The 18133-nt window shown below is 46.9% G+C and overlaps 1 protein-coding gene across 1 annotated transcript; it reads left to right on the top strand.

Annotated features, from left to right (window-relative positions):
* The first annotated feature begins 78 nt into the window (after positions 1–78).
* Positions 79–18084, top strand: LOC111178606 (putative E3 ubiquitin-protein ligase makorin-1). The gene is made up of 6 exons (XM_089918027.1): positions 79–10003; positions 12126–12229; positions 12408–12580; positions 12704–12814; positions 14344–14479; positions 14728–18084. The coding sequence occupies exons 1-6, from the start codon at positions 9925–9927 to the stop codon at positions 14863–14865; spliced, it is 741 nt and encodes a 246-aa protein (XP_089774153.1). The 5' UTR covers positions 79–9924; the 3' UTR covers positions 14866–18084.
* The last annotated feature ends 49 nt before the right edge of the window (positions 18085–18133 follow it).

Here is an 18133-nt window from a genome sequence, read left to right as displayed (position 1 = left end):
AAGCTAACTCAGCTTACAGTGTTTTTCCTGGGGGCTGATGAGACCCCTCCCCCTCTTCCACATGCAGTGCACAGAGGGGGAGACTTGGTCAGGCAAATGAGACTGTGGGGTGCTGGCCCGGGTGGCGGGGTCATTTCTGGCTTGTGGGGCTGCCCGTCGTTCCCCCTCACCTCTTGCACTGCTCACCACTCCTCAGTCAGCAAGGTTTGTGGAGAACTGAGAAGATGCCATCCCACCCGGAGGGAGCACTTGGGGTGGGAGGGGGAGAAAGGATACACACCCTCTGAGAAGGGTGTGTGGAACCATGGCACAAACCAGGTTTGGGGGTGAGGGTGTCTGGGAGGGGCTAAGAAGGGCCTGGGAGGAGGCAAGTCCCCTTGGGCCTTGGGTGGTATGTGGGACTTGCACAGGTTTTGGGGGGTTTTTTGCCATGCCATGTGGGATCTTAGTTCCCCAACCGGGGATCGAACCCATTCCCCCTGGAGTGGAAGCACGGCATCTTAACCACTGGACCACCAGGGAAGTCCCTGGGACTTGCACAGTTTTACCCCACAAGACATCAGGGCTTTCCTCTCCTTAGCTGACACCCCAGTTTTTTCCTTTACTTACAGTGGTACCATCTCCACAGACAAATGAATCAAAAATTTAGACTAAAAAAGAAAGCAACCTTAAGAGAATTAGAAGATACTGTCTTTGTGATAATTCTGTAAAACTTCTGAAACTTAAAAAGGTTTATTATTAAAGGAAGAAATGGGGTCCCAGGCTGGTAATATGCCTGAGGAGCCTGGAAGAAGCAGACGCAAAACCCTTCTGGAGGACAGACACAGGCAGTACAGAACTCCCACAAAATTACAAACATGAAGAGACAGGCTGCATGAAAATAAATAGAATAATGAGTGAAATTAGAGCCCCAGGACATCAAAAAGTATAGCTATTGATTATCATATAAGAGACAAATAAGTTTTATATTATTTAAAAATATAAAGATATGAAAATCATACTAAAGAAACAGTTTACTTTTTAAGGAAAAAAAAAAGACAAACATTTTAAAAGAAATACCTGGAACTTCCAGAAAAAAAATGAGTTAAAAAACAGACACAGCCAAAGAGATCATTTTTGCCCCTCAGAAAAGATCTGTAGAAATTATCCCCAAAATAACATAGGAAAACCAAGATAGAAAATGTGGAAAGGAAGAATAACAATACAAATTCTCATATACTGCAGAAGAGAGTAGAAGTTGATAAAATCAACTTGAAAATTTGGCAAAATCTTGTAAAGTTAAAACGCACCTGTGGAAGCTGTGAGGCATCACCCAGGTTCCACCCCTCAGAACCGAGGCACTGAGGTCCGTGGCTGCTGGACTCACAGCTGAGTTCCTCTCAGGAAATTGCCTGCAGTGAAGGGGGCTGCCTTGCCCAGGATAAGCACACACCCTCCTCAGGGGCAGCCTATAGCCAACATGTGGGGACAAGCCAAGCCTCTTTGCCCCAATTTGAAACAACGTGAAGAATTGTCCAGCTCCAGAATTGGGGCTTCTGTCCTAGGTACATTGCAGTTTAATTTCTCTCTCTACCCAATCCTGCTTCCTACAATTTCTTACAGGTGTTGTTCTCAGGAGCACTCCCCAGTGAGTGTCCTGAAGTAAACCTCTAAATCTATTTCCTGGAGAAGGCAGCCTGACATAGTACCCTAGAGTGAAAGCCACCAAACTGCACTAAGACTCATACACATGTTCTTTACAGCAAGAGCAAAAACTTAGAAACAATAAAAATGTCCATCAACAGGAAAATGGATAAATTTGATATATTTATACAATGTTTAAGAAAAAAAAATTAGAAGAGTGGGGGAGGGAAAAAACAATGTAGAAGAAACACATGGGGAAAATTATATATAATCTTGAAGTGGATAGACCTTTCAAAAATCTCTTGTACACACAGAAGTTTCTAAGTTTCATGCAGTATACAAAAAACTTAAGAGTCTATAAAATAGATAAAAGATCTTACTACATCACACTAAAAAAATTTCTTCCAGTGGGGGGAACACAAAAATATTTCAATCAACCATGTTAAAAAAATGTGTGACATAATAAGACAAAGGCTAATTTCCTTAATATGTAAAGAGCACCTACCAATCAATGAGTAAAATGTCAACAACCCAAATGGGCAAAGGATATGAACAGGAAAAGAAATGCCTCTAAAACATGGAGAGATGCTTAATCTCATAGTAAGAGAAATGTAAATTAAAACTACAATGAGGGGGGAATTCCCTGGTGGCTCAGTGGTTAATAATCTGCCTGCCAATGCAGGGGACACAGGTTCGAGCTCTGGTCCGGGAAGATCCCACCTGCTGCAGAGCAACGAAACCCGTGCGCCACAACTACTGAGCCTGTGCTCCAGGGCCCACGAGCTACAACTGCCACAACTACTGAGCCCCAGTGCTGCAACTACTGAAGCCCGCGCAGCTAAAGCCCGTGCTCTGCAACAAGAGAAGCCACTGCAATAAGAAGCCCGTGCACCGCAATGAAGAGTGGCCCCCGCTCGCCGCAATTAGAGAAAGCCCACGCACAGCAATGAAGACCCAACGCAGCCAAACAAAAACAAACCTACAAGGGACTTCCTGACAGTCCAGTGATTAAGACTCCGTGCTTCCACTGCAGGGGGTGCGGGTTTGATCCCTGGTCGGGGAATTAAGATCTCACATGCCACAGCCAAAAAAATTAAATAAAACTACAATGAGATACTGTTGTTTTACATAACAAATTAACAAATACTAACAAGTTTGATTATATTGTGTTGGCAAGGGTGTGCAGACACAGGCACTCTCATACTGTTGGTGGGAGTATAATCTGGCACAGCCACCACAGAGGGCTGATTGGCAGCACCTATAAAAAAATTTTTTTAATAATTTTGATCCAGGGCTTCCCTGGTGGCGCAGTGGTTAAGAATCCACCTGCCAATGCAGGGGACACAGGTTCGAGCCCTGGTCAGGGAAGATCCCACATGCTGCGGAGCAACTAAGCCCATGTGCCACAACTACTGAGCCTGCGCTCCAGAGCCCACGAGCCACAAGTGCTGAGCCCCTGTGCCACAACTACTGAAGCCCGCACACCTAGAGCCCAAGCTCTGCAACGAGAAGCCACCGCAATGAGAAGCCCATGCACCGCAACAAAGAGTAGCCCCTGCTCACTGCAACTAGAGACAGCCCACGTGTAGCAACAAAGACCCAACACAGCCAAAAATAAAATAAATAAATTTTAAAAATAAATAAAAAATAATTTTGATCCAGCAAAAGTTAAGGAAATAACAAAGATGTCCAAGACAATTCGTTTCCTAAACTAGTGTCTCAATTTACTGATAAATATAGGAAGTTGATTAAATTCAATTTAAAAATCTCTCCTTTAACTTTTAAGTGAATTCCTCTTATTTTGTCTTTTTAACTTTCCCAACTTACCTCCCACATGGGGCACTGCAGTCTAGTGGAGAGTACATGGGCTTTGGAGGATTAAGATACGAATTGAGGGGGTGTTAGGAAGGGCTCTTAGAGCTCACAGTTCCCCCTTCTCCTCACTCCCCATCGTCAATGGGCCCAGTCCAATTGTTCTCCACGATGCAAGCTACAAATCCAACAGCCATTTATGCTGCCCAGGAGAGGCTCGGACTGGCTTATATGCTCTCATCTAATCTGGAATTTCCTCATTAGACAGAGCCTCAGACAAGCCCCCTCCTGGCCACCTCTTATGATGGCCCTTGCTGAGGCCCTTAAAGTCCTTAAACCATCCCCCCAGTTTCCTCCAGCAATCATCTAGGGATCCCTTAAGGCCTTCATGCCCCACCCCACCCACATTCTGTAGCCTGGACAGGGCATTTGGAGCCCCCAGCCTCCTAGCCTTCCAGCCATCCTGCTTCACCGTCCATCCCTCCTCCTGCAGGTGGGGGGCCATGGGGAGAGGTGGGCCTGCCTGCGCAGCCTCTCCTCCCTTTGGCCCTGCCCAGAGAGAGAGGGATAAAGGAGCACCAGAGCAGCCCTGCCTGATTCTCATTAGGGGCCACAGCTGGGATGGACCCTGCGGAGCCGGATGGCAGCAGCCAAGGTGGAGCGAGCAGGACCCGCTCCCGGCGACCACACAGGTAGGGGCCTGGGTTTTGGGAGAACACAGGGGAAGTGGGAGAAAATTCTTTGGGGTTCTGTCTGTCCACTGAAAGCTCAGTCTTTAAGAATTTGGGGTGCATCAGGTGGGAAAAGGGGCTTCCTAGCCCCCAACCCAACGCTGGAAGTGTCTGGAGACTATCTCTCACCCCTCACAGTTCAGAGGAGGAAACTGAGGCCAGACAGAGGATAAGTCAGGGCTAGCTCAGGGTCTGACCATTTAGGGCAGAGATTCCCCATTTGCCTTTTTTCCCTTCCACTCAACAAATGTTTCTCTGCCCAGAAATACTATACAGCTCCCTGCAGTGGGATCTGGTCCTCTGGTTATCTTTGTAGCCCCAGTATGTAACCTGGTGCCAGGTGTTCATAAGTGTGTGAATGGAAACACTTCAGGTTGGACATTACACCATTAGAGAGTCATTCTTTTGGGTATGCTAGCTCACTAGGCCTTCCATCAGGCATTCATACCTTAGCACAGATTCATTTTGCCAACAGATGGAAGAGATGAGTTCCCCAGAGAGAACTGAATCTTGGGTGAAGGAGGGATCATTGTAGACCTTAGGGTCTCAGTGTGAAATGGTTTTCCCAAGCTGGGAAGAAAGGCAACCTGGCAGCAAGAGGAAGGCAAAAAAAGAAGATGGACATTTACTAAAAGAGATTTTCAGTTGTTCCTGGTCCTGCCCAAAGCTCAAGAAGGAAGGTGGCATGCTAGACTAAGTTTGGCCCTCAAGTTTTAAGAATCTTGGTCAGGGGGCTCACTTGGCAGGTTCCACCTCCCCCTCACTGTACCCAGCCCCACCTTCCTCATCCCTGCTCTTCTCCTCTGCACACCCTGTGTTCACCCAACAGGCCAGTCCTGATCACTGCTCAGGGGTCCACTGCTCTGGCCTCCCAGCCACCCAGCTGCTTTTGCTGCCTCCCCAGGCCTGGATTACCGGTGACTTCTGGCTGTTCTGTCCCCAACCCTTGGCCTCAGAATTTGGCTTAAGAAATTCCCCAAATCCAGCAGCCCTCACCCCTGACAAGTCAATCTTGGTTAACCAGAGAAGTATTGTGCTGAGTGAGGACACCTGGGTTATAGTCCTAACTCTTGTTCCGAGTCCCAGGCCAGTTACTTGACCTCTCTGAGCCTCAGATTTTGAAAACAAAAGATGACTCCTGACTTTTAAGGCTTGTTTTGAGGATTAAATGAACTAATTTGCCAGTACCCCAAACAAAATGTGTTTTATTGGTATGTTAAGGATGTGTGGGTGGAGGGCAGGACTTATCAGAGCATTTAATATGTTCATGTATGGTAAGCAATATACAACATGACTCTAAAAAAATATAGAAGGAGGAGTTTCTCAAATCAATTTGATCACAAAGCCCCTAGCTCCTGTTGCTATGGCTCGTCTGATGGTCTAAGAGCACCTCTAGACATGCTGGGAGAGCTCTGTTGCTGGATCTCTCAGCTCGTGAAGGAGCTAGTATGGTGGCCTCTTAGGCAGTCCTGCAGGTCAGCTTCATTGGTGGTCTTTAGGGAAAGCGAAGCTTTGGGGACTGGGGACAGGAGGCTTTCAAGCCCTTCCTTTGAGGGCCACTGGCTCCTCCTCTAGGGGGTGAGAGGCTCCGCCTCTCAGGTCACCCACTCTTTCTCCAGTGACTGTCATTTCCACCTCACCCCAACCTCCATCCACCTTCTATCCTCCCTAACTTTGGCTGTCACCACTGATCTGGTCCCTCCCCCACTGCAGCCTCTTCCTATCTACTCCTCATGTTATAATTGGGAGCAGAAACATACCAGGCCAGGCATCTTCTATAAACCTAAAAGAAATTTGAAAAAACGTGTGTCCCCTCCACACTCCCAGTTATCTAATGGTATTCATCATAACGTAAATTGTTGCAAAGGTTAAATTTCTAATGTATTCTACACAGTCCCACTTTAAAATAATACAATTATTCTTTTTTAATTCCAAAAGAGAGTTTTAAAAGATGTTTTTAGAGTAGCTATATCACTAAATCAAATGCTTTTTACCGTTTCTGAATCTTCTCCAAGACTGGCACTTCAGGCAAGATTTTGAGGGATGTGTTCAAAGCTCTCAGCTTTGAACACAAAGCTCACAAGAACTTGCCCTCAATCTTCCTGCAGGAGTCCCTCAATTTTTCCAAGCCAGGCAGTGAGAATGATTGAAAGTCACCATGGGGTACTGGGCTGGGGCTGGCTGTAGCTCTGTGCAGAATTTCAGTCGAAGGTATTTCGGGCTGTTTGCTTTGGGACCTGCCAATGAACTTGCTGTGTGGGCAGCTGAGCAGCAATGGCAGGTGAGCAGGGTGGATTTGATTAAGTACATTATTCTTTTCATGCATCCAGTGGCATCTAAGTACCAGAGAGATTTAACATATACTGTCATCCATTTAAAAGTATATAAAAGCAGGCTCTTTACAGTTTTACATAACTCTTTTTCTCCTTGAATACCTATTCTACTTCTCCCACAGAATTTTACCAATACAAATATTTTTCTTTTCAGAAGTCTTTCACTGATCACGATATTATCTGTTCCTGCAGCAAAAATATTTGTGAAACAGAAATATGACTTTTTTCTAGATTTAGTTATTAGTAGTACTCAACTGATCAAAAGAAATAAATTACACACTTTTTTTTTTTGTTTTTGGCCATGCCATAGGCTTGTAGGATCTTATTTCCCTCACCAGGGATCGAACCCAGGCCCTGGCAGTGAAAGTGCTGAGTCCCAAACACTAGATTGCCAGGGAACTCCCTACACACTTTAACAGTTAATTACTAAATAACAAAATTTTCACTACAAAATTTAGATGAGATTGTTGCTTCCCCCCCCACCAAAAAAAGCTCATGTATCCATGGATAAACATTACTTATTGCTAGAATAAGACAGGATTCAACATCAGTTTCTTTTTGGTGGGGGGGGAGGGTTGTCTGTTATTCAATTTTATTTTTAAAAATTTTTATTGGGGTATAACTGATTTACAATGTTGTGCTATCAACATCAATTTCTATTTCTTTTTTTTTTTTTTTTTTTGCGGTACACGGGCCTCTCACTGTTGTGGCCTCTCCCATCGTGGAGCACAGGCTCTGGACGCACAGGCCCAGCGGCCATGGCTCACAGGCCCAGCCGCTCCGCAGCATGTGGGATCTTCCCGGACCGGGGCAAGAACCCGTGTCCCCTGCATCAGCAGGCGGACTCTCAACCACTGCGCCACCAAGGAGTTAATATTTATGAATGGAAGCACTGAGAAATCTTGTTCACATAAATAAGCAAATGGAAATGAAAGGTTATTTGTTATATCAGGGGCACTCAATTCTTTGAATTTCTTCTGAATTAAACCAAAAATGACGTAGTGGTCTGAATTAAAATCAAAAGTTACCGTTTAATGATCTTATATTACCTTCCTGGCCCTCACAACAGCTTCCATAAAAATAACATAATAACAACTACAGTTATTATAAGTATTATATTATGTAATAATATAATAATAGTCATTGTAATAAGGACCATGTGCCTGCCGATCTGGTACCTTCACCAACAAGACTGGGTGTCTGTCACCCATCCTGCCCTTCCTCCACCTGCTTCTCTGCCAGGGCCTCTCTTGGAAATTCTCTGGAGAATGGTGGGGGCCACTCTATGGCAGACCTCCAGCATCAGCTGGCAGTCTGTGTTCTCTTGGGACAAGAGTCTGGCCTCTGTCCCCGTCCCTGCTGCCCTGGCCACTTCACATGTGGGCTTATTCCCACTCCTGGCAGGGAAGCACGCGACAAGAGCAGAGGTCCCCAGAGCCCTGGATCAGGCCTGGACACATAGTAGATTCTCAATAAATGTTGGCCCAACTTGACCTCCTCCCACCCTTCCCACCTCACAGGCTGGCCCTCAAATGTCCTTGTAGTAGTGGTGACAATGATGATTATAATGATGACAGCAGAGTGATAAGAACAGCTAATATTTATCGAGGGCTTGCTATGTGCCAGGTATAGTTGGCCATGTGTATCTGTATGTTCCGTATCCGTGGATTAAACCAACTGCAGATCAAAATATTTGGGAAAAAAATCCCAGAAATTTCCAAAAAGCAAAACTTGAATTTGCTGTGTACCAGCAAATATTTACATAGTGTTTACATTGTATTAGGTGTTATAAGTGATCTAGAGATAATTTAAAGTATACAGGAGCATATGCATAGGTTATATGCAAATACTATGCCATTTTATTTTTTTTTAATTTGTGGTACGTGGGCCTCTCACTGTTGTGGCCTCTCTCGTTGCGAAACACAGGCTCCGGACGCGCAGGCTCAGCGGCCATGGCTCATGGGCCTAGCCGCTCCGTGGCATGTGGGATCTTCCCGGACTGGGGCACGAACCCGGTTGAGGTTGAGGCGGACTCTCAACCACTGTGCCACCAGGGAAGCCCCTTTTTTAAATTTTTTATTTATTTATTTTTATTTTTTCTATTTCTTGGCTGGGCCACGTAGCATTCGGGATCTTAGTTCTCCGACCAGAGACTGAACCTGTGCCCCCTGCAGTGGAAGCACGGTGTCTTAACCACTGGACCACCAGGGAAGTCCCTATGCCATTTTATATAAGGGACTCGAGCATCCATGGATTTTGGTGTCCATGGAGGTTATGGAACCAACCTCGCACGGATACCAAGGGATAACTGTACTTTACATACAATATCTCATTTACATTTTACATCATCCCCTAAATTAAGTACTGATAACTTACAAATGAAGAAACTGAGGCATGGAAAGTTTGTCCAAGCTCATACAACCAAGAAGTAGTGGTACCAGGCAGAACTGGCTATATAATTTGTGGGACCCAGCACAAAAAGAAAATCAGCGTCCCTTGTTCAAAAATTTAATAATTTCAAGACAGCAATGGCAGAACATTGAAGCAAGTGTGGAGCCCCTGCGTGACTACACAGGCCTGTGCCCATAGAGCAGGCCCTGGTTCCGGAATCTGAACCCAGAATTCTGAATCCAGAGCCCACCAGACTCTGTGCTTGGAGAAAGTAATAGGAATCACTATGATTTACTGAGCACCTGCTATGTGCATTGTGCGAAATCTAAAAAAACCTTCACAACAACCCTGAGGTAACAGGAGGCATTGTTACCCTCACGTTTAAGGGGGGAGGAAACCAAGCTTTAGGGAAATTGAATTACCACCCAGGGTTATCAAGCGGAGTCAGGATTTGAACACAGGACCAAACCTGAAGCCTGAGTCTTCATGTCACACAGCGTCTTTCTAGAAGGATCACAAAGGCAGGAACTAAAATGGGGCTGGGCATGACTCAGATGATCTCTTAGGAACTTTGACCGAGGGGCCTGTCACTGGGGGTCCAGCCGCTGCTTCACTCAGGACCGGAAGGCATCCCAGGTCTGCAGATATTTCCAGCGAGGCTTCTGCTTCCACGGAGATGGATGCAGGTAAGTGCCTCTTCTCCTCAAGTGGGGAGCGGGCTGGGAGACTCGGGAGGGAGGAATCATTCTTCATGGACCATGCATCTTCCCAGAGCCCCTCTGCCCTCAGCTCCAAGTACTAGGCTGAGCTAGCTCTGAGCCGTGGAGGAGCTATCCCTTTCTCCTTACCCTTCTCTTCCTCACGACAGCTACCGGCACCTGCAGCCTCCCCACCACCTTGAGTGGGGCCGCCGCCATTCGGAGCCACACATCACCCTGTCAGGCCCCCTGCAGGGACTGACCCGCAGGGGCTCCGAGCCCTCCTACCTGCCCTCTGTGACTGCCGGATGGCGTTGGGCCGGGGCCTACCAGGGCATGGAGCCTGGCCTGGAGGAGTTGTTCAGCAAGGCTGAGGACATTGGTGGCAGCTCCTGGAAGTCCCTGTCCCTAGCATGTGAGTCATCAGGGGTACTGCAGGTGGGCACAAGTGAGATCTGAGACCAGGGTCCCTGCTCTGTCTCTGAGCAAGGTTTATATTTCCTTCCGCCCCCTCCCTCCTCAATATTCCCAGCCAGAGGGAAAATTTCCTCTGGCTCTGTTGCTCTCTGTGTTCTAGAAGCAGAATACCATGGGCCTGTGGAGTCAAACCACCTAGTTTCAAATGCTGGCTCCACCACTTAGGAACTGTGTGACCTTGAACAAGTCACTTAACCTCTCTGAGTCTCAACTGCCTCATCTGCTGAAGGGCACTGATAATAGCACCTACTCACAGGGTCTTGATGAGTTCGTATATGTGATGTGCATAGCACAGTACCTGGCACAGAGTAAACACTAAATATTAGTAGTTATTTTTTAAATTATTGCTCTAATTCAGTGCTGTCCAACAGAAATATGTTACATATGGAATTTTTTTCCTTAACATCTTTATTGGAGTATAATCGCTTTACAATGGTGTGTTAGTTTCTGCTGTATAACAAAGTGAATCAGCTATACATAGACATATATCCCCATACCTCCTCCCTCTTGCGTCTCCCTCCCACCTCCCACCCTCCCTATCCCACCCCTCTAGGTGGACACAAAGCACAGAGCTGATCTCCCTGTGCTATGTGGCTGCTTCCCACTAGCTATCTGTTTTACATTTGGTAGTGTATATATGTCCATGCCACTCTCTCACTTTGTCCCAGCTTACCCTTCCCCCTCCCCGTGTCCTCAAGTCCATTCTCTATGTCTGCGTCTTCATTCCTGTCCTGCCCCTAGGTTCTTCAGAACCATTTTTTTTTTTTTTAGATTCCATATAACATGGAATTTTTTGTATCAGCTTTATTGAGATATAATTCACAAACCAAAAAATTCACCAACTTAAAGTGTACGATTCAATGTAATACAGTATATTCAGAGTTGTACAAACATTAGCACTGTTTTTTTAAATTAATTTTTATTGGAGTAGAGTTGATTTGCAATGTTGTGTTAGTTTCTGTTGTACAGCAAAGTGAATCAGTTATACATATACATATCTCCACGCTCTTTTAGATTCTTTTCCCATATAGGTAGTTACAGAGTACTGAGTAGAGTCCCCTGTGCTATACAGTCGGTTCTTATTAGTAGCACTATTTAATTCTAGAAGATTTTCATTACCCCAAAAAGAAGCCCATTAGCAATCACTCTCCATCCACAACACCTCCCGGCCATTGGTAAACACTAATCTATTTTCTGGCGCTATGGATTTGCCTCTTCTGGACATTTCATATAAATGGAATCATACAATATATGGCCTTTTTGTGTCTGGCTTCTTTTATTTAGTATAATATTTTCTAGATTTATTCATGTTGCAGCATATAGAAGTACTTCATTTCCTTTTATGGCCAAATAATATCCCAGTGTATGGATATATACCACATTTTGTTTTATTCATTCACCAGTTGATGGATACTTGGGTTGTTTTTGCTTTTTGACTATTATGAATAATGTTGCTATGAGCACTTATGTACAAATTTTTGTGCGGATGTATATTTTCATTTCTCTTGGGTATATACCTAGGAGTGGAGTTACTGGATCATACGTTAACCCTATGTTTAATATTTTGAGGAACCACCAAACTCTTTTCCAAAGTGGTTGCACCATTTTACAGTTCACGCATGTAATTAAAATTTCTGTAGCAGCCTCATTTTAAAAAAAGGAAAAAGAAACAGGTGAAATTAATTTTAATATTTAACCCAATATATCAAAAATTACATATCAATATCATTTCAATATGTAATTAATATAAAAAGTTAATAATGAAACATTTTAGAGACTTTTTGGTATTCAGCTTCAAAATCTCATGTGTATTTTACACTTATGACACATCTGAATTCAGACTAGCTCCATTCCAGGTGCTTGATAGCCACATGTGGCAGGTGGCTATCGTATTGAATAGCACAGGTCTAAACAGTTGTGTTAGAGACATAATTCTGACTAGACTCTGAACTACTGGTGGACAGAACTTTACACACCCTCAGGGCCTTGCATGCAGCAGACGCTTAGGAGATACCACATGAATGAGTAAATGAATGAATGGATCCAGTTTTCCCCAACAGCTGCTGATGGTGATCACAGCTACTTCCCAAAGTCTCAGCCTATGTCAGACCCTGTTCAGGAGCTCCTGGCCCCACTTCAAAGCCTGGACCTGGAGGTGCAGCAGGTAGTGGAGGGGGAGGGGAAGAGGATGCCATGCTGGACCTCTGGGATGCCCATACCTGCTGGAGGAGGGCTCTGTGTTCCCTGGGGCCGTATTTGGGGTGACAGTGTGTGTGTGTGGAGAGGGGGGGCAGGGTGGGGGCTGAAGGGAGGATGTGCTCTGACCCTGCCTGTGGCTGCAGAGGGTGCAGGACAGTCGGGACATCGTGTGTGGCATCTGCATGGACAAGGTGTGGGACAAGCCAGAGGCCGAGCGGATTTTTGGCATCCTGCCCAACTGCAGCCACCCCCACTGCCTGGGCTGCCTGCGTACCTGGCGGAAGAGCCGAGGGGACTTCCCGCTGGGTGTCATCAAGTCAGTGTCATGGAGGGGCCAGCAGGGAGGGAGGGAAAGGTCCCACGGAGGGGTGGGCTCAGAGACAGGCCGATGGGCTTGTGACTACTCCTCTCCCACCTCCCACCCCATCCCACCTCGCAGGGCCTGTCCCCAGTGCCGTGTCCCTTCCAGCTACATCATCCCCTGCAAATTCTGGGTGAGCAAGGGACCTAAGAAGGAACAACTCATCAGGAACTTCAAGGCTCGGACCAGGTGAGTCTGGCAGGAGGAGCATGACTCAGGTTAGGAAAGAGGGGAAGCAGTCCCTGATCTATACCCTCTCAGCCGTGGTTCCCAGCATGGCGTCCCCCAAATCCTGGAAGTGCAGAGTGACCAAGACAGCAGGTGAGGGTGTGAGCTATTTCCGCTATTTCAGAAAGCCCAGTGAATAATAGTGAGTGACTGAGACAGTCAAGGCCAAGTTTCTCTTCTAGCCTGGCTCAGGATCCACACTGGGAAACTCTGGATCTCTCAGCATGATGGGAAGCCCTGCTTGGCTTTTATTTCTGATTTTTTTTTAAAGCAAGAAAGTATAGGAATTCCTTGGGAGTCCAGTGGTTAGGACTTGGCACGCTCACTGACGGGGCCCCAGGTTCTATCCCTGGTCGGGGAACTACGATCCCACAAGCCACCATGGAAGTAGAGACTCTTACTGTTACCACGCTGTAGAAGGAGAAAGTGAGGCAAGGTCTATGGGGCTTAAATAAGGAAGTGGGTTTGAACCCAGACATTCTGACTCCTAGCATGGACTAGAAGGAACCATGGGGAGGATATTGACTTGAGAGGAGGAAGGGCCATACCTGGGTAGCCAACTGACCATGAGGTTGAAAGGAAATTGTAAGATGATTAATGTTTCCAGATGGACGGCCACAGGACTGGTACTATCACGTGAGAGCTGAGTGAGGGAGACTGATGGAGAATCTGGTCGGGTTGAGTGGGGTGGTTTTGGATGCTATCTGGATGGAGGGGTTCCTGATGCTAGGTTTGGTCAAATGGTAGGAAGAGGAAGAGGGACAGTCATTTTAGAGGGATTCCCGGGCTTCCAGCTTGGTGGTCAGCGGGATCCTCCATTCACGCTGGGACTGCAGGAAGTGGGAAAGACTCAACTGCGTTGGAGTCAAGCAGAGAGGTGATGATGCAGGAAAAAGGAAAAAGGCTATAAATACGCGCTTTATCTTTTTCTCCCTCTCGTCCATCTTTCTGTGCAAGAAAAAGCTGTTCCTACTTAAGCAGATCACAAGTTGCCCACAAACCCTTCCTGTATCTGACCTTTCACAGAATGAAATTTGAAATCTCAGAAGTGGGAAACTTCTTAATTTCATTAGCTAGCAGTTACCAAATCATAAGACCACCCCTCAGAAGAGGGCATTGTTCTAACCTGGTTACAGAGACACATTGTAGGGTTAACTGCTCTCCCTCCTCCTTTGGTGGTATTACTGAAACTTAGTTCAGGAAAGGAAGGAAAGGAGATTCCCAGGGCCACTGCTGTCCCAAATAGACTTTGTGGGAATTAAGAGAAAGGTACCACTTAAGACACTTTACTGCCATCTGCTGGGAAATAATTGTAATAAATATAACATCTATGCTTGTCTATGTGACCCTAGAGGTGCCAGGATAGATGTGGTGGTGCTTTTGTGCTGTGTATAACCTACCCAACATTACATGTCAGCCTTGAGTGCCCCTTGTTCCTGGCGCAACTGGGCTTGAAGGTGATGGTCTTCTATCCTTCTGCCCTCTCATAGCCAGATTCGATGCCGGTTCTTCATGCGGGGGAATGGCCGCTGCCCCTTCAAGTCGGACTGCATTTACCTGCACCAGCTCCCAGATAAGGCCCCGACTTCTGATTCTCCCTGGCCCGGGAGTATGCAGCTGGCCTCTGTGAGTGAGGTGGTAACAGCAGGGATAAGGGGTCGGGGAGGCTGCTGGCCATGGTTTATAATAAATGTCTGTGATAAATGTAAAACCTATGTATGATGTCTATGACATTAATGGTGCCTGCTTAGATGTGGTACCTTTGTGCTACGTACAACCTGCCTAACCTTATGTGTCAGCCTTGATTCCCCTGTACCACGTACAGCTGGGGTCGAAGCTGAGGGGTTTTCACTGATTTCTTTTTCCACTCTCAGGTGGTGGGCAAAACAGCGTTCCTAGGGGGCACCGAGCCAGAGGAGGAAGTGTTCTTCATGGACTGTGCCCTGACCATGGCCTTCTGGGGTTCAGAACTCCTCCTGGACCCCAACAGTTCTTACCACTGCCTCCTGTAACCAGGATCAACGTGTGGGGGGATGGGGCTGAGGGGCAGGGGTTGCCAGGTGGTAGGTCTTTTCCCTTTGGAGCTTGGTGGGGGATGAAAGTAGCAAGTGCCCCACACCCATGAACTGCAGCAGTGACACAGCTGGGGAACATGGGGAGGGGGGATGGCTCTCGGGAAAGAGGAAGGGTTCTCACCCTCCTGCCAGGGACTTGGTTTTTAACTTTACTCTTTTGTAGAAGGATTCTGAAAGAAAACCAATAAAGTGCACTTAAGCCATCACTGCTGGTGTCTGAAGAGTGTCTGCTTATAGCCCAGGTGCACCCTCACCCCTACCCCCACCAAGGGTTTCTTCTGCATTTAATCTGTTGCAATATCACCTGTCACTTAGCCTTCGGAAAACTTCACTTTATGCTCATAAGAGAATGAGAACAGAAAGGGCAAATAATGTAGGTATTATAATGGAATATATATATATTCCATAATGGAATCCTTGTAGGTATTATAAAGGGTCTCAAGGATTCCCCCTTGGAATCCTTGTGGATTCCAAGTGTGGTTCAAGAACCACACTTGGAAGTTTTCTCCCTATTCTCCTTCCCATTGGCTAGAATGCAGACCTTGGTGGGCATGAACCAGAGCCACCACGATAAGGCTGGAGTTGAGGATGGGCAGGGCATTGAAGGCTGTTTAGCATTCTTGGCCCCGCCCACTACTTATCAGGGCCTCCACCCCTTTGCCCCCAACATCATTTGGTCATTTGAAGACCAAAACCATCTCCTATGAAGTTAGAACTGACAAACTGAGATAGAGGTTCCTGGAAGAAACTTATTTCCTACTCTTTTGCCCTTTGCAAAGCAGGCACTATCTAAGACAGAGGTCCCCAACCCCCGGGCCACGGACCGATACCAGTCCGTGGCCTGTTAGGAACCAGGCCGCAGAGCAGGAGGTGAGCGGGTGAGCGGTGAGCGAAGCTTCATCTGTGTTTACAGCCGCTCCCCGTGGCTCACATTACCGCCTGAGCTCCGCCTCCTGTCAGATCTGCGGTGGCATTACATTCTCAGAGGGGCTCGAACCCTACTGTGAACTGCGCATGCGAGGGATCTAGGTTGCGCGCTCCTTATGAGAATCTAATGCTTGGTGTTCTGAGGTGGAGCTGAGGCGGTGATGCTAGCGCTGGGGAGCAGCTGAAAATATAGATTATCAATAGCAGAGGGGTTTGACTGCACAGAGACCATAATAAATCAACTGCTTGCAGACTCATATCAAAACTCTATCAGTGAGTGGCAAGTGACGATGAAGCTGCACCTTATGGAGTAGACTGGACATAAGCAACACACTTCGGGTGTCACTGTTTCCCGTCACCCCCAGATGGGACCATCTAGTTGCAGGAAAACAAGCTCAGGGCTCCCACTGATTCTGCATTATGGTGAGTTGTATCATTGTTTCATTATATATTACAATGTAATAATAATAGAAATAAAGTGCACAATAAATGTAATGCGCTTGAGTCATCCCCAAACCATCCACCCCACCCCCACCCCCATCCGTGGAAAATTTGTCTTCCGTGAAACCGGTCCCTGGTGACAAACATTTTGGGGACCACTGGTTTAAGAAATACTCCGTAGTCTTTTCCAATAGCTCTCTTAAAATCTCTTTTTTTTTTTTGCGGTATGCGGGCCTCTCACCATTGTGGCCTCTCCCGTTGCGGAGCACAGGCTCCAGACGCGCAGGCTCAGTGGCCATGGCTCACGGGCCTAGCCACTCTGCGGCATATGGGATCTTCCTGGACCGGGGCACGAACCCGTGTCCCCTGCATCGGCAGGCGGACTCTCAACCACTGCGCCACCGGGAAGCCCTTAAAATCATTTTTAAAAAATTTTATTTTATTTTTTGGCTGCATCAGGTCTTAGTTGCAGCATGCGGGATCTTTTGTTGCGATGCACAGGCTCTTCCTTGCAGTGCGTGGGCTTCTCTCTAGTTCTGGTGCATGGGCTCCAGAGCTCATGAGCTCTGTAGCTGCAGTACACGGGTTCTCTAGTTGTGGTGTGCGGGCTCAGTAGTTGTGGCACGCGGGCTTAGTTGTCCTGTGGCATGTGGGATCTTAGTTCCCCAACCAGGGATCGAACCGGCATCCCCTGCATTGCAAGATGGATTCTTAACCACTGGACCACCAGGGAAGTCCCTCCCTTGAAATCATTTTGGAAAAAATAAAAAATTTGGCTCTAATGGAAATCAGATCCAGTTCAAAATATGCCTATGGCTTCCCATACTATTCAGGGTGAAAGACAAATTCCTCTCTATGATGTCAAGGCCTCACAAGATCTGGTCTGGTTACCTCTCCTGTTACTCCCCAGCAAGTGCACTCTTGCCTGACCACCTATTTAAAACTACCTCACTCTATCTCCCTTCCCTGCTATATCCTTGAAAGCACTTATCACAAACAAACATTCTACTGTTTACTTACTTAGTTGTCTGTCTCTCCTCAATTGAGGGTCAGCAACAATGAGGGCAAAGGTATTTATTTTGTTCCCTGCATCCTGAGCGCTAGGTGCTCAGTAAAGATTTATTGATTGAGTGGATGTGTGCATGGCAGCAGAAGCTGGGAGGATGGAAATACAAGCTGACACCCAAAGGAGGGTTTATGGGGTGCTGTGGGGCTCTTCTCCCCTCTGCCTTTATTCCTATCCTCTGCTATGGTCCCTCCCTTCGCTGGAAGCCTGCCTCCTCCAGCAGATTTCCTTAAATCAAAACGCTGGGAATTGGAGGCACTCTTGGTTCCTTATAAACAACCAGAGCAAGGCCACTTCTTGATCTTAGGGAGGAAGTTTACAGGAATGCCTTTGGCCATATAGATGGCATTAGGTTTTACTGCGACTCCATCCTCGGGTGTATTAGTAGATCGAACATTTCTGGAGAGGACTGAAACCCGAATGATGGCAGTTGATGGCCTGTGGAAGAGGTGACGTTATGGTAAATTATGATCAAATCCTATGGCAAAGCCCATGATCTATAGGCAACATGGGCGTCAGCTAAAATTAAATGATGCTTGGATCCTGAAGTACAACCAGCAGGATCCCTGATATCCATTCTGTACGCCCGCCCCCTCACTTACTTCAGCGATCGGTGGAGGAAGCAAGGTTAGGGTCAGCCGCAGAGGATCCATCCTCCATCAAGCCCCGCCCCACTCTATCTCTTGCATGACCCCGCCCACTAACCGATTTCCTAGTGGCACCGCCCCCACTCTGGTCCCGCCTCATCAGCAGATCTGCACTCGACCTTCG

The sequence above is a fragment of the Delphinapterus leucas genome, chromosome 10 (genome assembly GCF_059928025.1).
Source record: "Delphinapterus leucas isolate spDelLeu-1000000601 "Yukka" chromosome 10, BTC_Dleu_Yukka2, whole genome shotgun sequence".
NCBI lineage: Eukaryota > Metazoa > Chordata > Mammalia > Artiodactyla > Monodontidae > Delphinapterus > Delphinapterus leucas.
Note: the sequence above shows the minus strand (reverse complement) of the source record. Positions and strands in the feature narration are given on the sequence as shown.